Consider the following 26,633-nt stretch of genomic DNA (forward strand, 5'->3'; position numbering starts at 1 on the left):
ACAGGGTCTGAAATGAATCATCCCCATATCACAGCAGGGCAGATTTATTATTTTTCTATAAATAGCAACACTTTCTATATAGCTGAACCTTTGTCCCATTTTAAAAAATTTTATATTCATCAGTACTGTTGATGGAAAGAATCATATTTTCATTATGTGGGACCATTCACAGATTAACTCATACACAAAACTGTTTCATCCCACCACTATGGGCCTATTCAAGTGGAAACAGAACAAAAACTAGGACCATGGAGGGAAAACTCAGTACCCCCTTTTTATCCCAATCCTGTTCTTGGGACATAATATTGTAGATGAAAACAGATTTGAAAGGATGCTAGAAAGCAGTAGATAAGTAAAATCCACTAAGTTGGGCTTTCTTCAAAGGAACAGGCCTTTCAAAAGAACTTGAGAATCCAGATTAAAAAGAACATTTCATTTCCATTTGTTATATACCTAAAAGTGAAATTTTATTAAAAGTAGATCACATCACTTCAGGATATTCAGAAATCTACATCTAAATACACTGAACACAAGATATTCCTCATCAATTTAGATTCTTATACTCTCATAAAGATAAATGCAGATGAATTTGATTTAAATCAGGCCTTCATTAAATTTTAGAATTAGCTTTTGGAATCCCACGTATTGAATTGTGCAGTGTCTGATTCCTGAGCATTGTGACAAAGCCATCAGTGGATAATGATAAAGTGCATCGTTGCCAGAAATAACACAGTCTGCCTTTGGTTTGTGCTAATAAAGTATAATACAACTTAAATTCCAATTTTAATATTAGAAATCCACCTCATTATAAGTAATCTCAAACTCTGTATGCTAGTAGAATTTTCATGTGTATTCTTTGGTGAGCCTGAAATATAATTTTCTGTTTATGCTTCTAATGTAAATCTCCAATTTCTGGTTGGCCACTCTGGCACTAAGCCAAAGCTCTAATTTATTTCCATCTTTTCTTATTTCTTCCATCAAAAGAGACTGTTGGTTTGAATAACAAACGTTCAATAGACTTAGACGTGGGGTGGCAGGCAGGACAGGCATTACCTGTTTACCTTTTATTGCCTTCTTTGAATTGGCTTTTCTGGGAACAAAACCAATAAGACATGCTGTTCCTTCATCTAGTTTTGACTCAGGTTATTTATCAGAAAACGTTCCCCCTGTTTCGCAAGGAGTGGCAGCAGAGTGAAGAATCGAGACTGGAACTAGGCTTCTGACCTAACGCCGTTGTAGGTTATTGCTCTACCAAGTCATGTAGGACTTCATTGTCCTCAAGACTCAGGCTTGGGCTGATAATTGTTTTTGATTCCAGGAGATGCTGCTGCTAACACATCTGTAACCTGTAGGACAACAGTGTGCCAGGAATGGAATATGCACTGTTTGAGCCTCTTCAAACCCTTGCAGTGGTTCTTCCCCACCCGCCTCCACTTGCTGTTTTGTACAGTAATTGGCCTAATAAAAGGCAGAAACAAGAATTTATTACACCTTGGGCGGTACTTAAAACAAACTTTATTCTCAGAAACAGCAGTTATGTCTACTTGCTGCTGTATATTTTGATATTTCATTTAAATACTTAGTCTGAATATATTCAAAGTCAAATTGCTAATCACTCAATTTCCCTGCTACTGTCCTGGTTCCCCAGGTGGCCTCTTATGATACTCCATGTAAACACTGTATTTGGAAAGATACATAGATCAACATCCCTAGAGTCACATGATCACCATCAGTCTGAAAATAGCATGACTCAAAAATAAAAGTCTCTCAGTACTCTGCCAACAGGCTTTGGCATAATCTTGGCAATCATTTAGATATTTCTTTCTTTCTTTTCTTTTATATTTAATTATTTATTTACTTATTTTTTTTGCTGCTATAATTTTTTCCAAAGAGGAAATAGTCTCATATTTTGCAGAAGTTGTCCAGGCTAGTGAACATCAATCCATCTTCCTGGGTACTAAATTCATCAGTTGAATGTGCTCAGTCCACACAGAATCAGTAAAATGAGTGTGAAACTGCTTGGTGGCTGTTCCTTTCATCTTAAGAAATCGAAATACAAATTCCTGAAATTGTTTATGCAGGAATTTTTATTCTTTAAATCTTCCAGTGTTAAAGCAACAAGAAAACATTTAGAATGTCCTTTGGTGGAATCTTATTACACTTGTTATATATGTAAACGGATATTCTTTGATGCCAGCACGTTCGTTGCCCTTACAGAGAAATCTCTGCACAATGAAACAAAACAGAACGAAGGAGGACAAAATAAAATGTCAGTCTTTGCTGATTCGAATTAGATACATTAACAGATTGTCTGGTAACACAAATTGGCAATAATACAAAAAATCTACATATTACAGTATTTCAAGAAAAATAACTTCATTTGAATACAAAAGGATAGATACACTTTCTTTTCTCCTATAGCCACTCTCGTGTAGTGGGTATGAGCTCGCACTGGGTGACTCAGTGCTGCTAAGATATACAGGGGTATGACTGGCTTGCGCTTCTGGAGGGGGCTGTTACACATGTGCGTCACTAACATCAGACAAAGAAATCTTTCAACCAACAAGGGTTACAGAGCAACGTTCACTAAAGCACAGGTTGGAAGGGATTCAGGGACTGAAGCAGGCCAATATGGCAGCTTGTAACAGATTTCCTTATACCCACAATGCACCTGACAGCAAAGAATGCTTCTATTTGGTTGGTCCACACACTGGGCAGAGCGGTACGAGGGCGCACCACGTTAGAGTAGCAAATGTTTCCAGGTTGGTTGGTTGTTTGTCTTTCCTGTTGGGGGGCTGTCACAGCCTTTCCAATCCGCAATAAGCTTTGCAGCTGGCGATGTGATTTGCAGTGATAATATCAACAGCTGCCAACTCCTCTGGAGTCAGAAATTAACAGTCTTGACTCCGATGTGCTGTCCACGTCTGAGAAATATGGCTTAGTTCAGTTAGGCCTTCTTAGTTTGTACGTTTGTTGGAGTGGGGTGTGTTTATGTTTCCTATGTTAGTAGCAAATGCTTGGGTCTTGTTTGCTTCCCCAGGGCACAGGCCTGTCCAATGGCTGGATGCGATATCTAGAACAGCAGGGGGTTGGCTGTCCCCAGCAGCGCGGTCAGCAGCAGCAGCAGCAGCAGCAGCAGTGCTGGGGAGCCCTGCGGGGGCGCCCCCTGGCTGGAGTCGGAGCTGCAGCTACCTGCCTCCTCGCACCGCAGCTTCTCGCAGAGGATGCCAGTGTATGCGGCCGGGCACAGGCAGCGCACGTTGTTGTGGCACGTCCCCCCGTTCTGGCAGTGCAGGAGCTCGTTGTCGCAGACATTCGCTGCAGAATGAGGGGGAGGGTGGGGGGAGGTGCGGGGAGAAGAGGCAGAATCAATTTAAGTTCATCTGGTACATCATGTTTTCAGCTTAAAAAAAAAAAAACAAAAAACTCTATCGATCTTGTACTCCCCCCTCCCCTTCACGAACTAAGCATGTGACTCCAATTTTCCAAACAAATGTAGTTTGCTGCCTTTGTTTTTATCATATTAGTCCTTTTCATATAGATTTTTGCTGCAATCTTGGATATTATCATTGTCCATTTCAGGCTATTGAATACAAAGTAATACAATACTCCTGGCTTGGCAGTTATCTTCTCTTCATGGAACTGAGACCTGTTGTGACCTCCTGGGTTTTTAAAGGACAAGTCCTGGATACAAGAATGTAGAGCTTTGAAGCCAGATGAGTGGTATTTAAAATGCAAAGCAGTATTGCTACAGTGACCAAGACCCTCTAGGGAGTGGGCCATTCTCCCCAATTCTTATTCCAGCAGCTGCGCATGCAGACAGAGCCCAGGGGGAAGCATGAGGATGAGGGTTAGGGATGTAGTGAAAGTACATGCTCCAGGCAAGCAGCAGCCAGATGGGAAGAGAGAAGGATTGTTTCACGGGAGGGGTGTTAGGAAGAGCAGTCACATTTGTCCCTGACAGCCTATTAGGATTTTTATCACCTTGTAAATATGGGAAGTAGAGCCCAAGGTTACCTTGATTTCTGGGAATAGTAACAAATGCAATGGTGAAACCCTGATTACCAAAATTTCATTACATCCATCAATTAATAGAATCAGTTTGAATAAAACCAGACAAGCTCTTTGATACTAAAATTCATTCACAGCCCTTGTCATGTAACCTTACCTCTAATAATTTCTTATATCTTGAAAACTCTGGTTATTCTCATTAATCCTATGTCTCGTATTCCTTTAGATAATCAAGGTTTCACTGATTTAGCAGAATGTTAAATGGAACCCAGGGAAATTAACACAACAACAAAGAGTAAAAGAGCCAAAAACACTTCCCAGCAACAAATGCTGCTTAAGCACTTAACATATAGACCACTCTGGACAGGGGAGGTGGGGTGGGGCAGAGCAGAAAAAGCAGCTTTTAATAAATTATAACATCCTTTTTTTCATTTAACCAATTGTCATGGTCAAATTTCCCCAGAGAAGCCACATGAGTTAAATACACACACTCTCTCTCTCTCTCTCTCTCTCTCTCTCTCTCTCTCTGATGCAATGTTACTATTAAGTGCAAACTTTTTTTTTTTTCAAACTGTTTTTTAAAGGTAATTTCAACCCTTTAAGTAATAACTCAATAGAGAATGTTGCCTTGACCATTAATCATGTTCAATAGTCCTGTCACCTTCAAAAAGAAGCTTCTTACACACAAACATGCTAATGTTCTGTGTGCAAATGAACTGAGAAAAGATGGCAGTGAATAACCACAGAGCTAAAAACAAAGTGCTCTAAATAGGACCCTGTTTGATCATCTTCTTCCACAATCTCTTTGTGACCTCTAAGACAGCTGCATAGTATATAGGTAAAACTTTCAAATGTATCCACACTTACTATTTGTGAATGTCAGGAGTGACTGACTATTAAGGGTTACTAAATCCTTGAATGACACATCAAAGCAGTGTCCCATAGGTTCTAATGTCTATATAAGCTATCTCTCATTGATTGGTTTAAAAACAATAAATATTAGATCCAAATTATAATATTTTAAGAATCATGCTTAAAAATGTCAAGATCTGTATCTGTGAAGCAAAGTCTCCAAGTATGGTGTGGTTAACCCCATGGATGAAACCAACAAAAGCCATTGTTTTTTGACTGTTATTAATTTGGAAAGCATACATAGGGTTTCAGGATTATGTTTTGCTTGCACTTCAAGAACTATCTGTTTAATTGGGGCAACATGGAATAAACAGATGCAAATAACTGTTTCCTTTTAAAGATCCTCAGTGCTCTTGTTCTGGGCAGCAGATTGCTGAATGGGATACTTCCGTTCATTTGGTTACTAGAGGTAGGAAAATATCTGTTCCATCAATATCAATAATTGCTTGCCTTGAATAATTGAGAAGAAATCAATAGTTAATTAAATATCACTCCCCCTTTTTTTAAAAAGCTATTTTTCTTGTTCGTGGTCCTGAATGTAAATCAGTTTTTGAACAGAGGTTTCCTTTTGCTTTTTTTGAGAAGCTGATGATTAAGTTAAAATGCAATACTTTCCCTACATTTAAATGATCTACTAGTTGGTTTTGATGGTTGGGAGAAATTTAGTAAATATTAAAGGAACAGATGTAGCCCAGGATTAATCATCTCATGGTTTGGGGTAATATATTTTCTGTAGGACATAAGTAGAATTTTTTTCCCTGCCATACTGTGTATCAAACCCAGGGTCTCAAACTTGTTAGGCAAATGGCAAACTCTTTACCACTGAGTTACATCCCCAGTCCAAAAATAAATAAATAAAATTAAACATAGAATATATTTTATTACTTTAGAATTCACTATAAAACACATTATATTTGGTTTTTTGATTGAATATTCCTCTTAAAGTTCGTGGAGTTTTACTGTGTGCACAACTTCTCTGTTGGAATCACATGCTAGAAGCACATTTAAGCCTAACTACAGATCTTACCTGGAATTCTTAACCCCATACTCCATCTTCATGTCATTTTGTACCAAAATTGTGTTGGTTAATGAATAAACTCAGTAGTTAAATATCACTGAGCTCTTCCTCAGCATTTAAAACCTTGTACTAAATACCATGAAGAACATAGAAGAAATATAAAGCACGATCTCTGCTTTTAGGGAATTGAACTTGGTTGGGAGGATAAGATATATACAAGAAATGACCTACTATTAATTTCATTAAAATAACCTTATCAGTTCCATTCAGCTCAACCAATGTCTGTTTTGTGCCAGGCATCCTGCTAGGTTTTATGGTTGTAATTCTAACTGCCCTAAAGGAGCTCATTGTTTGGTGAAAAATAAATGAACAAACATAAACAGAGATATTATGATGCAATAAAAAAAGAATACAAAGGAAGTACTTGCAAACTTCTAGGGGAACTCAGATGATGATGTAAATAATTGCTTTGGGAAGATTAGGGGACATTATATGAAAGATTATATTTGAATAAAGGTGTGCATCAGACAGATACAGGTTGAAAGAGGATAGGGATACTCATACAGTAGTATGAGTAAAGTCAAGGAGATGTCAAAGTGCTTTGTTAGGTGTTAAACAATTGTCCCTGAATTCTAAATCCACCCTTCCGATGTTGAAACCAGCACCCTGTAGGTGTCTGCTGGATTCCACCAATAAAGGGTACTAGAGGGAACAGAGAAGGAAAGAGGAATGAGGACATTTCCTTGATCCTGTTTGGTGGCTCTTCCTAACAGTATTACTCCAGTAATGGCCCTTCATCACAATAGCAGCATTTGGTTTTAGTGCTCAGCTTTATTAAGAACTAGCCTTCTTTCACTCTTAAAAATTCTGGAACCAGCCTAACAGAAACTTTTTCCCAGAGGTTTGAGCCCCAGCTCCAAAGGGCCTCTGCTCAGCATTTCAAAGGTACAGGTAACAGTCAGATATTGTCCCTCACCAGAGGTGCAGTTTCCGGGTCTATGATGTCTCTCATCCAAACATTTACTTGAAAACGCATCCTCTTTCCTGTAATCCCTCAACCCAGAGTGGAAGTCTCTACCTGTGTGAGCAGTTACTATCTCAGAGTTACTTAGATGTCCTACTGTCATTTTAAAATCCTCCAGTACCTGTGCATCCATTTCCTTTAATAAGTTTCCTCTGTTGAAATATCTAGCATGGTTTCAGTTTTCTGATGGGAGCCTGACTGAGGAACATATGGAACAATAATTGCACTATGGCTAGAATACTGGATGTGCAGAGGGAAAATGGAGGTGGGAGTCACAGGTTGCACACATAAAGGGTTCTGAACGTTTTATGTAGTACAGTGCAGAGTTCAGATAATAGGCAAGGGAGAGTTGTCAAGGATGCATGAGCAGGGTGGCCTTCTAAAGGGAAAAAAGAGACTAGGCCAGAAGAGGATGGACTGGAGGCAAGAAGACCAGACACCTCAACAAAATGGGCTGGGGTAGGTTAGAGCAATTGGGAGAGGAAAGAAGGAACAGATTAAGAGACAACTTATATGAAAAGGTAAGATAAAGTCTGTGGTTCCTGTTTTGGGCATGTGGATGTGTCACAAAGAAATTTACTGAGAAAAGGAGATAGGAGGAAGAGTTTGGTTTGGAAAGAAAAGAACTTTTTTGGGACCTATTGACATTGAGGAGCCTAGGTTCTTCTGCAGATGTTTTGCTATTAATTGGGGAGAAACTAAGTTGTTCAGGAGATAGTTCATCCTGGAGATACACATTTTGAGTAGAGGTGGTAATAGACATTGTTACAAAAGATGAAGCAAAAGAAGTAAAAGGTTTCATGCTGGGAGACTATAGACCAAGTAATGAAGACTGCAGCCAAACATGGAAGAATATCAGCCTCTAAGCCATTAAGTAGAGCAAGAAAGACTGTGAAGGATGCAGAGGTGTTTGCTGAAAGCCTTAAATGTTACATCTTCTAGAATTCTATCACATTATGACAGAGTTCCAAATACAAATCAGCTCACAGATAAAATAAAACTAGGATGGGAATGGTAATTATATTGGCCATCTAAACTATAGAATCAAAATGCAGTCTGCAAAAAATAAAATTAAATAAAACAAAAAAGAGATTGTTATGGTTTGAATGTCTGTCTCCTCCAAAACTCATGATGAAATTTAGTTGCTGTTTTAATAGTATTAAGCAGTGGGATCTTTAAAATATATCCTTATGAATGAACAGAAGCCAGTATCATGAGAATGGGTTTGCAAGAGGGAAGAACCTCTCTTGCACTCTCTCTCTTCCCTTCCACCACAGGACACCTTCCACCATGTTTTGACCTAGCAAGAAGGCACTTACCAGATGCTGACCCTTTCATCTTGGACTTTCCAGCCTTCAGAACTTTGAGCCCATAAATAACTATTTATTATAAATTACTCAGTCTGTGATATTCTGTTATGACAGCACAAAATGAACTAAGACAGACATATAGCTATTTAACCATGACATTCCTTTGTACTTATATTCAGAGTTCTCAACACAAGGTCCCAGGCATCCACCACCACTTGATAGAGTTGACATAAGGATAGATACCCATTTGCAATTTTGGCATTATCTCATTTCATCCTGCATGCAGATGTATACTGAAGATCCAAATGGGAATTTCTACCCAACATGCAAATTTTAGTTATAACACTCTACTTGGTGCTGTTCTATGTAGGTTGGTCTCAAACAGGAAATATTTTAATTATTTTATAACATTTGTTTTAAGCTTATCCAAAGTATCTTTTTATTGTTATTGACAGTCTAAGAGTGTCTTCTCTCAGTAAACAGGGAGGTTCATTTTTAAATCCCTTATATAACACTTGATCCAGTATTGGATGCAAATAGTTATTTGTAAGATACTATTCTTTTGTTATGGTAAAATATGACTCTTAGAGTAAAAAGTAATACTTCTTTGGTAATAGCTTAACTACCTTCTAAAGAATTCCTTTTACTATCAATACAAAACCTTTATTTATGGTGTATCCAATATCACATGACATAGCCTGTTACAATATTAAAAATGCTTCCAAGTAGGGGGTCCATGATAAGCTGTAGATGAGATTACAGTATTAATATTGGACTCAAACAGTTATGTGGCCAAAAAATGAAGGGTGGAGTCCTGGTGGAAAGGCTGGTCAGCAAGTTGCTATAATAGCTCCAATCACAGCTTTAGTGAGCAAACCACAATAGCAGCTACATAAGTTCTCACAATTGCCATGAGTTCATAGAAACACTCAGAATTTCCACAGAGAAAGAATAGGAATGAACATCATTTCTTCCTCTTTTATTTATATTTATTTTTCTAGTATCTTGGATGAGGAGTCATAGGGATGTAGCTAAATTATTCTTTAATTTGAATTTGTGTGTGTTTCTTTATTTTCACATACATTTGCTCTTCCAAAACTGCAATTTATTTTCAGAAGGTGAATTAAAAGACCTTGATTCTTCTTCCCTGTATTAGTCCTTTCTGGAAGATTTGGAAAAACAGACCTATAGATGAATCCCATATGTTCAAAGAGAGCACCAGCTAGGACTTGGTGTTGCTACTTGTTCTGTTTTTCTTTCTTTTACAACCTAAGGGTCACTTATTCCCAGATGGTCACCATGAACCATTGCATTACCAAAGGGAAGTTTTATTTTCTCTGTTTGTGTTTTGTTCAAAGCTATGCATTTAGGTTTGCCCTGTCAGTGAGCTGCTATGCTTGAGCAAGGCTGGGTCTGTATTTATAGACTTGAAAGTTTCTCTTTTTGGCTTTGTCTCCTGCACGTCAAGGAATCGATGCGATGTGTTACCATGACAGCTTTCCTTGATGGTTGTATTAATAAGTGACCTCTACCTTCACCACCTGAAACAAGCCCAGGATTGCTGAGGGAAAGATGTTCCAAATTGTTCCTGTCCTTTGCAAAGAAACGTCAAAGAGTGAATAACCTCCACCAAACAGGCTAATAACAAAGGTTTGTGTGCTACATTCAGTTCTGTTTTAGGCATTTCAGAATTGGTGGCAGGAGGTACAGAGTTGTGATTATGACTCATTTATGTAGTCTTTGTGACTGTTTTACTAAGTTGTGAGAGGTGAGATGTTAAATGGAACCTACAGGTTACATCCTGGAGTATGGAAGAAACTTTACAGAATGTAATGTAATGGTCTTTTGCGGGGGAATTCTAGGTACACTAAATGTATTCTCCCCTCTTTCTCACTTATGTCTGGACATGAGAGAAGATATGGCAGAGCGGAAAAACACACTGTTTAAGAGTCATGAAACCTGAGTTCTAGTTCTGACTGATCATCAATTCACTGTGCTTGGACATGTAATGAACTACTTAATGACATCCATCCATCCATCCATCCGTCATCCAACCAAGCACTATTCTATAAAATGGGCATATAATGATGAGTCAGATCAGCAATGTGACTGCACATGTGGAGTTTGTAATCTAGTGTCAACTATGACACTAGAGAAAAGTTTAAAGTAGGCATTTCTAAAGTTCTCTTGAGTTTTATTATTTGCATGAATAATTTTAATAGAAAACCTATCTTTATAAAGGCATAGAATAGGAATTCCTTCCCTTTCTGATCAAACATAATGACTTTTGGAATTCTGTAATATTGTCAGGATGTGAATTACAAGCCCTTCCTTCTATCATTTGGTGACAACTTGGGTGGCTCTTTTTTGATGATCTCTTTTGCCTGTTTGTCTTATCTGGTACCTCATGGAACAGAATAGGCATTTCCCCTTGCCTAGTATGAAGAGAATTAGGGGAAGATCTTGTATTCAAGTCCATTCTCTATTGATTAATGGGTTGGGTAAAAGGGAAAATCACTTAACCTCTTTGTGCCCCTCTTTCCTCCCTTTGGAAGCAAATATAATAGCACTTGTTCAGTTTATCCAGTAAATAGATGAATTATGTGGAGGTGCTCTAAAAAGTATAAAACACAACCTAAGTTCTCTTTGTTAATGATCAGTTCATTCTTTAGTCATCTCTAATGCTTGCTGGAAGCTCTTGTGGTGGAACAGTACAGAATAAAGGATTCCTAAGCAATCCAAGTGAGAAAAGAAGCGAAAACCCTCCTTGAAAGGCAGCTCTGTGAACGTTCTGTAGGTGTGAATCTTGAGAGAGCCTGGCTTAAAGTTTACTTGTAGACAACTGATGTGTATACCACAGAGCCTTTCAAGGTTACCTTGGAGTGGCAGTGCCCATTTTCTCAGAAGTGACTTTTATCCTCTCATTCAGTGTGCATTCTCTTGTATCACTCAGAGTACATAAATCAGGTGTGTTTCTAGAGTGATAGGGAGGGGCTGATCCGGAAATCATCAACCTGCTTGCTTCCTCTGTTCGTCAGCTGGTCCTTTGACTTTGTAATGTTGAAGGTGGGGGACCAGAGGTGCATGTGTAAACAACAGATTGAAGCCTGGAGGCCTCATGTGAAACACCCTTGATTTCCTGCTCCCATTCTCTGCTCCTGTCTGCATCTGTATCCTTCTGGGGACAGTGGTACTGGTGGCATGACTCCCATGTGACAGCATTCAACTTACTTGGTTTCCATGTAACAAAGCAATGGAACAGAGCTGAAGGGCCATAGGGAACAGTGTGGAAGTTGTCAGCTGAGTGGTCAGGCCTGTCTACATAATCAAGCGCAGCAGTTTCTGACCTTAGGGAACAGCATTCTATTCTTACTCATCTAATATCAAAACACTTATCATGGGAATGGTACTATTTCTTATCCAACCAAAGGAAACAGTGCTTACAACATTGTAAAAAAGATCCATTCATTTTTGAAGGAGCCCATGTCTACAGCCTGCTGGGTCTGAGCAGGCCTGAAAGAGGTGACAGGTGACTCTAAAAGGGGCAAGAGACACTGCCAAAACACACCTAAAGGTTTTGGCTTTGCAACCTGAATAAAGCCTCTGCTAATGTTGAGAAAGAATTAATTCACTGAGAATCCTACAAGCTGAAGGCTGGGCACCTTTCCCAAAGCGATCATTAATGATGTATTGAAATCCTATTTAGGTCAACACCTTCAGACACAGACACAGGCAAGATGCTCATAAAAACAGTGCTGAAAAATCACAGATTTTCTCATTGGGTATCAGAAAAGGCACTTGTCTAGTTTAATTAAAAGGTGCAAGCAAACTTTCCTCTTGGCTCAAGGTGAAAGATGTGGTCATGGGAGGCATATTCACACACAATGGCAGCACACATCCAGGTACAGACCACTATTTCCAAGTACATGAGCTTAGTCAGGAGAAGCAGTTATACTCATCCCTGTAAGTACAGATATGCACCTCTACAAATATCTAACAAAATGTGAGCTTTAGCAAAAACACTGGGATAAATTGTAACCAAATATGACTAGTGTTTATCTCTGGCTGGTAAGAGTACAGTTAATTTTAGCAATTTAAATTTTTTTTCTTTCTACTTTTCACATTATCCAAATAGCCTAGAATAGATACATAATCCTTTGAAGATATTACAAATATTAATGAAAGTAATTGTTTCTTGAGAAAATAACTTTTACTGAAATGAATTGTGCCATCACATTTTGCCAAGTATCAGTATTTGTTTCATTAATACATATTTCTAAGAAAGCTATCAATTGTCTTAAATATCCAAAAATGTCTCTCAGAGAAGGTATAGGTTCTTACATGATCCCATAATCATACAAGGGTCCTCGATACTGATTCCTTCACCTACCAGAGACTTTACTGCCATGGAACTAGCAGAATTTTCTGAGCTAACAGAATCTGCATGTTGATGGCCATTTCATTGCTAACTAGTGCGGACAGGTGCAAACAGTGTGTATTTAAACTTCTGAAGATCAAGTCACAGTGATGACTGTGACTGAAGTTCCTGTAACCTTTCCAGTAGAAAACTTATTTCATGCAACTTGAGACTCCAATCTGCCATCTTGTATGTCTGTACCCTATCTGTAACCTATTCATTGTGGTTACATCATTAGTATGCAATACTGTCTTTGGCACTGAATAGATGCTCAATAAATATTTATTAAACAATGATATTTATCTTTTTTCTCCCTCTTTCTGAATGGTGGATACATATATACTATTAATAAATAGATAACTAGTTAGCTAGCTAACCAGATAGATAGATAGGGAGGACAGTGGACAGAGACAGATATAAAGCTCTTAGATATAAAGTTATTAAGTTGGAGAGCAGGAAGTGGAAGGAATTTTTCCTTGACAACCTCATTTTCAACACTGGGAAGTATGAGATATGGCCATCTACTGAACATGTGGTGGCAGGCTTAGGTAGTACCTTGAAGTGGGGATGAAACACTGGCAGAGAATGTGAGAGGAAGTTCACGAGGAACACAAGGAGAAACTTTGATCCTGGCAGCATGATTTGTGAGAGATTTCCAGACTTTTTTATTTTTAAGGGAAAACATTAATAGGAAGAGAATAGGGACTTGCATTAAGTTGTTTTTTCCTTCAAAGATCTAATATACATCTGGGGAAGCAATGGAGGTGAAGGCAAGAAGCAAGGATGACGACTGTTTTGAGATGAGAGATCAAAAGCAATCCTTCATTGTTCATTAAGCAAAATGTATTAGTTTTGTCATAATCTGGGCATTGTGAGTAAACGAAGGTGAAAAAGACATGGACCTGAGGCCCTTAAGGAACTCAGTGACATTTTATTATTACTAAATTGGGAAGTTATGAGTTAAATTAAAACACAGGCTAAAGGAAAGTCCAGATGGAGCTGTTGTACGTGGGGGTATGAGGGAAAGGAAGGACCATCATGGGGACATAAAAAAAATGCAAGCAAGAGGATTTGGTGTTCTTTGAAAAGATGTGGGAATTGTGAAAGACAATCTATGGAGCCCCATACTGCGCTAAAGATGAATTTGTAAAACACCCCACATTCTGGCTGGGAGGCAGAGCAATACCACAGGCCTTTGATATCCAGCATTAAGAAATGCAAGTGTCTGTGGCTGAAAGGAGATAATTGTGTCATTAATTCTAACGTGTGATTTTTTTTAAAGACAGAATTTCAATGCCTTTGAGCACTTTGTAAAGCTAAAATATAATTTGAGGTTCCTGTTTGTCAAGCTATAGCCAAATGTCTCCTTAGAGACTTAATTTTTCCTATATATACTTGGCAAGAATATTCTAAATATGGTCTAAGCCCTCTTAGGATTTTTAAACAGCAGGGATATTTAAGTATGAAAAATAGCTCCTGAAATCACACAGCAGTAACTTTTCTTAATGATTTTTTTTTTCCTGGGAATCACTATAACTCACTCTTGTCTGCTGTGGCCTTGCTGTCACCATAACCACCTCCTGACAATGTCAAATCAAGTCTTGGGAGGTGATTTTATAATGTCAGGATGAAACAAAGCCATTTCCCTGTTAATGCCAATGTCAAGGCAAAATGAATTGGTGTCAATAAATTCAAGGTGAGGAAAACAACATTACAGAATCAAGAGAATGTGCGAAATGATGACAGGAGTCATTTAGGGATGCCTGGCTCTGAGTAAAAATGACTCCTAATTTTCAAAACTGTATTTGCTGCCACACTGGGAACCAAACATTTAAATTTTCTAAAATATGTTAGTGAGGTGAAAAAAGAACAAAGAAGCTGCGATTACAGACAAGTCATAAGCAGACTTTTTCAATAAAGTCAGTGCTGACCATTGCAACTCACTGCCTTTTCTCATATACAAACTCCTGAGGCTTTAAAAAATTGAGCGTTGAAATTTAATAATTAATAGTTTAGGGTGGTGGTGTCCAAAAGCCTGGGTTTGAATACTCATATCACCACTGGGGGCTCTGCTGTCTGTATTTATGTATTTCCTTTTTTTTGTTTTGTTTTTTGTTAAATCTGTGAAAGAGGTCATTCCACAGGGGCATCATGAACAGAAGAGATCAGTCAATTCAATAATTATTATTTCATGCTTTGTAAGTATTAGGCACTGTCCCAAGTTCTGTAGTTAAAAGATAGACTGTAAGAATCACAGGAACAGTGTTTATTATTAAAGTTCACGTACTTACGTCTCTTTAGACAATGTAACTTCATGTAGTGTATACTCTTGTGTCTTCTAGTTCTATTTATCATTAATAATTTCTAGCTTTCTTGTGCTTAATAAATATTTGTCAATTTGAGAAAAAAATCTTTCACTCCTATAAATTCTTCAATGAAAAAACAACTGCTTACCTGTTGGAAAGAAGATTATTCATTTTTCTTTAATGAAGAGGAAAAACAGACAAAAGTCCTTATTAAAGAAAAAGTTGATGACAAGGATGTTAAGGCAAGCTTTAGAGTAATGTTAGGTAATTCCGTAGCATAACTTTTACTAAACCTGAACTTCAAACACGAGATGGGAAGAAAAGGTACATATTCCTTTCCTAATACTCAAAGGAATTCTTTTTCAATTGATTAAGAAAAAGATTTTTGAAGGAGAACAAGTCATTGCAAGTATGTAGAGAGAACCTTTTAAGGTTCTTCCTAGGATGAGCAAGGCTGATGTGTCTCTGGAGACAGGTGAGCTACTTGGACCCCAATCACAGTTTGGCAAGAAATGTGTGGAATTTGTGCCTTTGGGGATTTTCAGATCCAGACATGAGAAAAAAAAAAAATCACAAGCTGATTTGGATGCAATTGGGAGAGTGTGCACATTATTTAAGCAGTGAAAACATGTTACAATTGCACTTTGATGCAGACTAAGACCCACCAAGGTTAGGTTAAGCAGTGATTGGTAAGATTTGGGTGAACTTGAGAAAGCGTAATCACTGAACAGACTTTCCATGTATCATCTAATTTTCATTTTCCTCCACATTTCTTATTCTTTCTGTGGAATCTATGTACTTTGATATCAATGAGGAATCAGAATATAAACTCCATGAAGATAAGGATTTCGACTGTTCCATTCTTTGTTGTGCAGTGCCTAGAACAGAACTTGATAACAGACTGTACTCAATGAATATCTGAGTATTTTTGAGTGAATGAATAAATGAATTATATAGAAAAAGTCACATATTCCATATCCATGGCTTCCTTTCTGCTTCTAAAATAGCTTCCCAACTGTGTCTGTTCTTTCGCCCCTAAATTAAATTGCACAGAAGTGCTATAGCCAGACTGAATTTCCTCAGAAAGTGTTTTCACGATACTTCTCACTCATTCTCTCACTTGAAACCTTCAGCGGCTCCCCACTGCTAATTGGATAATCCTGTAGTCAGGATCCCTGGCAATGTGATCAGAATCTCCCCATCATCTGCTTTTATCCTACCACATAAACTTTCTCCTGCTAGCTAATACAAACACACACACACACACACACACACACACACACACAAACACACACACTATGTAATTTGAAGGCCAGAAATTTCACTATGTCATCTCCCTGAATGTTTCTAATAACCTGGCATAATAGGTATTATTATTATTATTTCCATCTTATGGGAGACCTGTGGATCTTACCCAATCCTCTCAGTGACTGAGCAGTAGAGGCAAGACTAGAATTGACATCTGTTCAACTCCAAAACACTGTCCATGCTGCCCTCCACTGTTCACTGCCGCCAGCTCACACTGGAGTTGGTGATTCTGCTCCTAAGGTGTCCTTCCCTAAACTTTCCACCCATCCTTCAAGGTCCAGCTCATAGGCAACCCCCATCATGGAGACTTCTTTGACCATCTGAGCCTGCAGATGCCTTCCTGTCTCTGGAAGCTTATAGCAGATGGTCTAGATATGGATATATAGATAAAAATGTAGATACAGTTTGAATAGTCTGGATTTCAGCTGTAGTTTTACTAAATACTAGCTGGATGATCTTGTGGGTTTCATTCAACCCATCTTTTTTTTTCATTCACAAAATACATAATTTAATACGTGGTGTCCATCTGAAAGACTATTCAGAAGATTAAATAAGTGAATGCATATAACTCAAATACAACAATGTCTACCATACAGGAAGTTCTTTGGCAAATGTCAAACTTTGTTGAACTTTTCTAAAACAACAACAAATATTCCTTCTCCATGTGAGTTTCTTGTCTCCTCAACTAAAGTACAAGCAATATGAGAGTGGGACATTGTTGTCCACACTGCTGACCAGTATGGTGCTTGTCACAGCAGGAGTCAACTACTAACCTTATTCCTTGAGAGTGGAAGACACCTCTTTTATCTTTATATCCTTAGGCATCTCTTTTATCTTTAAATCCTAAGTATCTACACTTTTGTTTTTCTGGCACATAACAGGAGATTCTCAAAGAATTTTTCCCAGTGATGATTTGTCAAGCAATTTCTATATTTTCCAGGCTTTGGATGGAATAAGTCATTCTAGAGAATTTAATTCACAATAACCTGAGTTTTCTTTGCTGTTTCAAGCAGTGGATTCACAAGAGTCCCTTTACTTAACAGTTTTTCATACTTTTTTCTTATATTTCTTCTATTGTGAGAATGGTAGCATAGAAAGAGAGGCAAAGAGGAGGGAGAAGGAGGGGAAATGTTGGGTGGGGCTGAGTGGGAGAGAAATGCCCATGTGAGCCTACCCAGAGGGGTGGTGTCTGTCCTACTTGGTGCATGTCTCTAGCTGTGCTTCTTGGTGGGCAGGGATCACATTTAAAGTTTAGATCCTTTAAGAATTTACATTAAAAAATTTGGTTGGTGCTCTTCAACAAATGAATGGATAAAGAAAATGTGGTATATATACACGATGCAATTTTACTCAGCCTTAGAGAAGAATGAAATTATGGCATTTGCCAGTAAATGGATGAAGTTGGAGAATATTATTCTAAACGAAATAAGCCAACCCCAAAGAACCAAAGGCTAAATGTTTTCTCTGATATGCAAATGCTAATTCACAATAAGTGTGGGGTGGTGGGGGCTAGGGAAGAAAAGAGGTACTTTGTATTAGACAGAAAAGAATGAAAAGAGGGGAGGCTGTATGGGAATAGGAAGGATAGTAGAATGAATCAGGCATTATTATCCTATGTGCATATATACACAACCAGGGTAACTCTACATTATATATAATGAGAAGAATGAGAAGTTATATTTCATTTATGTATGATGTATCAAAATGCCTTCTACTGTCATGTAAAACTAATTAGAACAAATTTTAAAAAAGAAAAAAATGTATGTTCAGTTTAGAATCCATCTAGACTGTTTTACTCCAAGGATCAGAAACAATAAATGATTTACATATTCCTCATAAAAAGGCACAGAGGGTTAAAGGCAGATTCTCCATCTACTGCACTCTTCAAATTACCATGCAGTCTTGTTCTGATTCTAAGCTAAGATCCTGAACTCCAATACTTTTCTTGCCATTGGATATGCTGCTTGCTCTGCATGGGTCATATTATCAGGTTTTATCTTCTAGAGTTTTATTTTTTTAACCAGTTGTCATCGTTTAGATATGAATGCCCCCAACAAACTCATGTATGAGACAATACAAGAACATTCAGAGGTGAAATGAGACAATTATGACAGTTGTGAGCTAACCAGTGGATTATCCTTCGATAGGAGTGGTAACTCTAAGTAGTTGGGGTGTGACTGGAGGAGGTAGGTCTTTGGGGGTGTGCCTTTGAGGTTTATATTTTGTTGCTGGTAAATGGAACACTTTCTGCTTCCTGGTTGCCATGTCCTGAGCTGCTCTCCTCCGCCATGCCCTTCTACTGTAATGTTTGCTTCACCTCAGGATCAGAGCAATGGAGTCAGCTGAGACCTCTGAAACAATAAGTCCCAAATAAATTTTCCTACTTTAAATTGTTCTCTTCAGGTTTTTTGATCACAACATGCAAAAGCTGACTAAAATATCAGTCTTTCCTAATAGGCCTTTTGGTTGATCTAAGGTTCTTTGCTCCCATTTACCTATGTTCCCTGGGTTTCTGCTGTCTGTCACTGCTGGGTTTCTGCTGTACACTGCTTGGATGCTGTATGTGTGTCCAAGTCACTCATTTCCAAGCAGTGCTCCTTACTGGTCAAATCTTTTGAACCTCACTCCAGTCTATTCAGATCTGTTTCAGCAGTCTCTGAGCTGTTTAATTAGGCAATTCATTTGTGCTGATTGGTGTTGCAGGTTATAAATTCAATGTTTGTCAAATCTATCTGCAAATTTAAATGTTCCAGTATAAAGACTAGACTATGGCTAGTTTGGCTTTAATAAGACAAAACAAGGTAGTTGATTCACAGATTGCAGAGAAAGAAAAGATCCACAAAGGCAACAGAGGTTTTTACAAGTTGCTTCTGTTGAATATAGGGAAGAAACACAATTCAAAGGATATTAGGTCTGGGGCAAGTCTGCTACTTACATTGAACACTGAAGTCTTCTGTCTGTCATCACTTGTTGTTTGATTTTTTAGAAAATTAATATTAGAATATCCCTTTGTTATAGTCCAGTAAGAAAGTATATGTTTTCAAGACAATCCCAAATTTCCCAAATTTCCCAAAGTGGAAATGTATCTTTAAATGAATACTTTTTATTTTCCTTGTATTTTAGAGTCACTGATGATATGAATGAAGAGTGAAGACCATAATTTAATAAACATATGGAAGGAATTCCTAAGGACATAATCAGGGTCCTTGTCTTATGCAGAACAGGTAACAAACTGAAAAAAAAATCTTGCAAAAAAAAGCACATTTTGATTCTTAACAATTTTCTGCTGAGAATTCTTAGATTTTCTTTTGGTCCAATGATTAAATAGCTAAAATGTTTTAATTAATATTACAGATCATTCATTTGCTATTTTTTTCCAAACAAGTAAAAAAAGCAAAGGTACAAGGAGCTGAAATTATGTCTTGGATTTGCTAGTATCACATAACTAATAAGGTGAAAATTTATGACAAAAATTCAGTCTGTAAAGAAGAGCAATGCCAAAATTTCAAGATAAATGAATTTTTATGATCAAGTTATAAACTACATAATATAGATTTAGCTTACAATGCTAACATCAATAGACCCTAAACTACATTGCCAAGAGCAATAAAGTGAGAATAATGGGAAAAGATTGAATGAACACATGAAAAAGTAAGGGATTTTCAGTGATTTCCAACCCTTATCAGTTTATTTCCTATGAAGCCCATAATGAATTCATATTGATGATGGGTGCTTGCTTAATGACATCAAAATGCATGATCAATACATGCTAACTAGGCTAGGAATCTAGCTCAAAACATTCTTAATCGCAAACTAATCAAGGCACAATGAAAACCTGAGCTGGCACAGGGGAACTGGAAGGGAGAAACCTAATTTCCTGGTGTGTTTGATGATAGATCTAAGAGACAACTGGAGATGACCTGGAATAGTTTGTTTTGCCCACATTTAGAAGGATCAGCAGGGGATTTAGAGTCATGCAGACCAAGAATTACATTTTGGATCCCAAATTCACTAGTTGTGGAAACTTAGCATGGCAAGTAACCTCTCTAAGCTTGGGTTTCCATGTCTGTAAAAGAGACATGCTGTGTTTTAATCTAAATTAGGTGGTTCTGACGATGAGAACGGACACCAACCTATAAGAAGCTTACTAATAAAATTTTTAAACTATTTTTCTTATAGAGAGAATAATATGAGATGAAAGTATACATGAAATATCTGGCAAGTAACAAGAACTTCTTAAATGTTGGTGTTTCTTCTCTTTGAGAGGGACAAAAAGGGATAAAAGAGACTACATAATAGATAACTAAAAGGAAAAGCAAAGTTGATAATGTCATTGTATATGTCACACTTGGGGGGCATTCAGTCACATCATCATTCTAATAAAAACAAAAGCTAACATTTATTTATTGACTGCTTAGCCTGTATCATGCATTATTCCAAGTGCTTTTTGTGTATTGACTTAGTCCTATTAATAATCTTATAAGATAGATATTGCTATCCTGATAATTTTTCAAACAAAAAACCCCCAGGATTGAAGGAAGGCAAATAAGCTGTTCCGGGTGTCATGGATAGTGGGAGGCAGAGGCTGGAACCCACCCAGAATTGGAAGAAATCACTCTGCACTTTTACCTGATTGCTATGCCCCACATCAACATGCTGGGATGCTACTACCTTTGTCCCTCCTTCTCCTCTAAACATAAAACAGGTAGGAGCCATCTTTATAAGGCATCTTCATAGGGAGGGCAATAGAAAAGAGTAAAAGGACATCACAATTCTAAACCACTTCAAAAGTTAGATTTCATACTAAGTTTCTCAGCAAAAGCAGGTCCAGATTCTTAACAGGTCCTAACTCCATCCATTTTCATTCTTTCTTCCCAACACAGTCTAAACCACTAGTAACTCTTACCTAGACTACTGTGGTCCTGTTGAAATATATAAATATGTGTGTGTTTGTGTGTGTGTGTGTGTGTAATATTATAATATCATATCTATTACATATCTATATAATAATTATATATATACACACACACACACATATATATATATATATATATATATATATATATATATATATATATATTTGAACCCAGGGCACTCACCACTGAGCTACAAATTCAACACTGTTTATATTTTAATTTTTAAAATTTTGAGATAGGACCTCACTCTGTTGCTGAGACTGGCATTGAAGTTGTGATTGTCCTGAGTCACTGGGGTTTTGGTTTTGCACCACCATGCCTGGTTTGTTGGCTTAAATCTTGCCTTCCCCTGTTGCCCCTTTATAATCCATTGTCCATATTGTCCACAGTAGCCAGAATTACTATGGTTTAATTTAAACATTGACATCATGCCGCTTTCCTGCTGCATGCCTACTGCACTTTGGGTATAATCTATATCTCTTATCCTGGTCTTCAGAGACAGTGATCTGGGGCTGACTTCTCTTTCCCACCTCCACCTCAGACCACCTCCTTCCCACCACCCTCCAACCACACCTGCTCCCTCCATTTTCTGAATGGGTCAAGTTCCTTCCTGATTTCTGACTTTGGCTGGAGGTGTTACCTCTTCTGGAACACTCTTCCTCCAGAATTTTCCTTGGTGGGTCTTCCTTAACACTTCCTTAACACTCTCAGCTGAAGGGTTACCTTCTAAAAAAGGCCTTCACGGACTATACAGTTCACAGTGGTCTCTGCCACTGCTTTTTTCCTTTATTTTCTTTCTTTTTCTTTTTCTTTTTTACAGAATGCATTTTGATTCATTGTACACAAATGGGGTACATCATTTCCTTTCTATGGTAGTGCATGATGTAGATTCACACCATTCATGTAATCATACATGTACACAGGGTAATGATGTCTGTCTCATTCCACCATTTTCCCATCTCTTCCCACCAGAATGTGGGAGGACATGAAAATGTGTCTCAAAGAGGTCAGTAGTGAGCACCCTGAGAGCAGGTCTATGTCTTCTTACTACAGTATCCTCAGTACCCAGGACAGTGACTGGCACATATGCATCATGCTGGATGCATATTTATTGAACAAAATGAAGGCTTTGATAGCTTGTTTCACCCAGCATCCATCCTTTAAGGGCCTAAAAATAGGCCAGGGATAATGGATTTTGTGGAGGCTCTCCTGGCTGGGATGTATTTTAATTGCTCTTCTACCCCAGGAGTAGATAAACTCTCCTGACCTTCTGGGCTTTAAGACCCAATGATAACTATAGGACACAATTAGCATCCTAGTGCATGGGACTTCCAGGCCCTCTAGAGTTAAATATCACAGGATGTGTCACAGCAGTGTTGTTTTATGCAACCTTGCTCCAGGGGAATATTATGCACTTGGCAATCCAGCAGAAAATTCCCCTCAGAGAAGTGATCATTCCTCGTGATGGATGGACAGCTTCCAACATTGGTTTCCACAGCTAGGCTACCTCCTAATTTCTAGTTTGGTATAAAAGTGAAAGCTGAAGGATGTTCTGCTGTCAAAAAAAGAAGCTATCAAATAATTATGGCTATTATTTCACATAGAGCTGCCTTTTTCTCTAGCAGTGCAGCTAAGATGCTGGGAATATAAATATTCGTAAGAAGTCAATATTAAACCATGGGCCATAGAGGAAATCATTTCATATCCCAAATAGGAAACTATCGGATTTCTTTATGAGATTTAATTGCCAAAGTTATTCTAAAGTGTAAAATCAGTCCTGTCTGATAAAATATTATCTCTTAGTGCTTAGAAGGAAAGCTGAGGTGAAGTCAGTTCAGTTCTTCCAGAGAAAAGAGCAGAGAAGCGATGTCATGGTAAACCAGGCTGCTAATGACCCCAGAGCACACTCGCCATGAACTGTCAGCTCGGCACTGCAAGGGATGCGCAGGGCGCTCCTTAGTTGCAGGGCACTAGGGCATGAGCTGCTTCATGAAGCTTATGACAAGAACCAGGACCAGCCATCTGTGACTCTGAAACATTGCCCCTGATGAAACCGGCCTGCGCCTGCACACTCATTGCACAGGGAACTGTTTTTAGAGGGTTTTCTCTCCTGGCAGAGCAAATTGTTTTCTACTCTCAATGTTCTAAAGAAATGGAAAAGAACAAGGAGAGAAAACCGGTTGGGGGGTGGGGGGGAGAAAAAGAAAAAAGAACTACGATTGTACTTTTACTTCATAAAATTCATTTGTACTTCCTGAGTGTACATCTAGCTAGCTGGGAAGGGGCGATACTGATTTGTGATTTAAAATCCTCCCCTGGAAAATCCACAAGCAAATAATTTGCACTGTGAGTACCAGGTGGGCTTCCTCTTAAAATGCTGCCATGAACATGTTATTCCATGTTCCAAAGCCCTGCACTGAAACATCTCCTTTGTGCCACGTTCCCGTTCTGGCTAACTTGCTTTATTCCAGAGGTGTTTTAACAAACTCCCTGCTGGCTTCCTGCTAGAGTCACTGCATAATGGCTTTTGTCAAGAGAAACTACTAGTGATGCTGCTAAGTCCTCTCCCCACCTGCAAAGAATCGTTAATCTTAACTGTGAATAATTCCAATCGACTTGACTGAATAGAAATAACCTCAAAATGAAAATACAGCTGCAAACCCCCCCGCCCCATTTTGGCAACTTCTTAGTTTTTACCCTGTGTTGCTCCCACCCCCACCTTTTCTTCCCTGTTTTTAGTTTGACATCTCTGTACACCGGCAAGGGTATTTTCAAAGACTCTCCAACAGCCATGAACTCAGAGAATAGGGATCTTCAGAAACTATGTATTCTATTTTGAGACTGAATGAATAGCAGAACCTGAAGCGAGTGGCCTCTATGTTAGGAAAATAAAACAAAACACAACAGAATCTGGATTTTTACAAAGGATATACGAATAAAGTCATACTAGGTTTAAGACTTAAATCAAATTAAATACAATCTCTATCTCTCTTTGAACAACATACTCGCAAGTCTTTGCAAAGTTTCAAAAGAAGAAAAGCAAAGACCTGTAACTTTTTCCTCTTTGATACATTTCAGGTAGTAAAACAAAGTATGAACCAACGTTATATCTGAATCCAGTAATGACATTTTTTTAGATGTAAGAGAGAACAGTAAAAATAAATCAACAATATGCATTGAAAATGACTTTTAAGACTGTATCCATCCAATTTCTTAAATTCTTTTGATTCCTTCTGAGATTGTAGGAAGTAGAAAGAAATTAGGCAAAAATTAAATTTTATTTCTTACCAGAGAATAATGTTTTACTTGAAAATAAAGTTTGTATCCAACAGATAGAATTCCACATATAGGAAAACTGTAGAAATTGGAATGATAAATCTGGCCCACCCATTTTTGGCATGCAACAGTGTTATGCAATGAACCATCATATGGAAAACAGTAACTATGGAAATATGGCAATGACAATTAATGGTAAGATATGACATGTTTCTCTTCCCCCCCACTGGGTTTTTCAGCTTTAAAAAGGCCATCAGGCTATTTTTTTCAGTAATTGTTTCATGAAGATTGTTAATATGTGAAATATCTGAATTTGCAGGACTTTAAAAAGGGAGCAGTGGACACTGCTCATTTCTGATACCTACTTTTTAGTTTTAAGCCAGATGGTCAATGAAGGCAGTGACCTCAATAATAGCCAATGTAATTACCTACTTTATTTTCACTGAAATTGAAACTTCACTGAAAATAATTTTGCCTCTCAGTTTATTTATGGTGAAAAGTGCTTTTTACCTTTTGAACTTTAAGACTACTGGGCTGAATATAATGGCTAGAGATCTCCTTTAATCACCTCTAATGACTTCAGAGTAGGATGAAGTTAAATTTAAAATGATATAGAGTTCTTTTGCTTCTCCAGACTGGCAGTTCCTAATTTTAGAAGATTGCCACTGGAGTGGTGTAACGGTGGAACTAATGTGTCATCCCCATTAATCTGACTAATAGATTGAAAGTAGAGGGATTTTTGAACCAGTTCTTTATTGTTTTTTGTGTTTCATATTTGACATTAGACATATGGTGAGTAATACTCCCAGTTTGCAGATTAGAACATGTTGCAATTGGGGCTATTAGAGCAAATGAGATCAACTTTTCAAGGGAAACTGAGCCTAATGTTATAGACAAAAGCATGCCACCCTGAAGATGGGATCATTTTCTAATATCTTTAAGGATTCTGGGATACATAAATGAAAAAGAAGTCATCAGATAGACTGATTTACAGTACTCATAACACAAAAAGACCAAGAAATTAATGTTCTTCTTCTTAGATATTATGGCAAAATATTAAATTCAAAATTTTCTAATACATTAGGAGGCGAACACATCCTCACACTATAAACTCATAAATCTACTGATATAAATAATTTACTCTGGCAGCTTATGTATGATTCAAACTATAATATTCATAAAAGACTGTTGCAATTTTCTTGTTACAAAAACATTAATAAAAATACATTATTATTAGAGAGAAATGAATAGCATTTCCCAGATCACTCAAAACAAGAAAACAAATGCAAAACAACAAAATCTATTTGACCCTTAGAATATTACCTGACTATCTGATAGACATGTGTATGTTTTAATTAGGTATGATCTAAAACAATATTCCTAAACTCTGTGTCAAGTGGCACAACAGCACCTTCAAGGCAGCATGTGGCATGAGGCTCATATCTCCACATCTACAGCACTGAGCACAGTGTTGTGCACATGCGTAAATGTGAATAATACAAATGGAATTCCAATATATTACTTCCAGACATTTCTGGATGTGTGCCGCTGTTTGTGATTTACATATTGAATTGGGGATGTGTTACCAAAAGAACCAGAAATTCATACTAGAATATAAGCTGAGTGATAGATAAATGGTCTTTCCTTCCAATCTGATGCTGCCTACCTGCTGCCTTTATTTCTCTTTGCAAATGCTTTCTTAATGAAGGAGAGCAAATTGGAGCAAACAGGACTGTGTTGGCCAGACTTGTTTGAATCTTAAGATTTATATTTTCTCCAAATAATACAATTTCAGTAATTAAACTCATGATAAAACAAATAGGAAGTCAATGCTTAGGTGTGAGGATAGAATTGTATGTAGCATTTCTGCAGAAGAATTATTTGTCCATCTGTTCATTAATTAAGTGGTACAATACCAAATGTGTTATTCCATAGACCTAACCTGTCATTCTAGAATTATATTGTAATGACTTTTTAGAGTGGATTTCTGAGAGGTAATGGCCCATCAAAGAATGAAAATCATTTAAGTTGAGAATTAAAGTCTTGCATCATGTTACATAGGCAAGAGAATTTCAATGTGAAGCCAGACAACTTTATTTGCAGACCAACACAAAACCAAATGGAACCACGAACTC

The 26,633-nt window shown here is 37.7% G+C and overlaps 1 protein-coding gene across 5 annotated transcripts in view; it reads right to left on the reverse strand.

Moving 5' to 3' along the window:
• Positions 1–301: 301 nt before the first annotated feature.
• Positions 302–26,633, reverse strand: part of Ntng1 (netrin G1) — a 319,935-nt gene continuing 293,603 nt past the window's right edge. For all 5 annotated transcript variants that reach the window (XM_047523631.1, XM_047523628.1, XM_047523630.1 and 2 more), the window contains one exon: positions 302–3,318. In XM_047523631.1, coding sequence (XP_047379587.1) covers positions 3,074–3,318 — 245 coding nt within the window. In that variant the 3' untranslated portion in view covers positions 302–3,073. The remainder of the gene's footprint in view (positions 3,319–26,633) is intronic.

This window comes from Sciurus carolinensis, chromosome 1, assembly GCF_902686445.1.
Source record: "Sciurus carolinensis chromosome 1, mSciCar1.2, whole genome shotgun sequence".
NCBI lineage: Eukaryota > Metazoa > Chordata > Mammalia > Rodentia > Sciuridae > Sciurus > Sciurus carolinensis.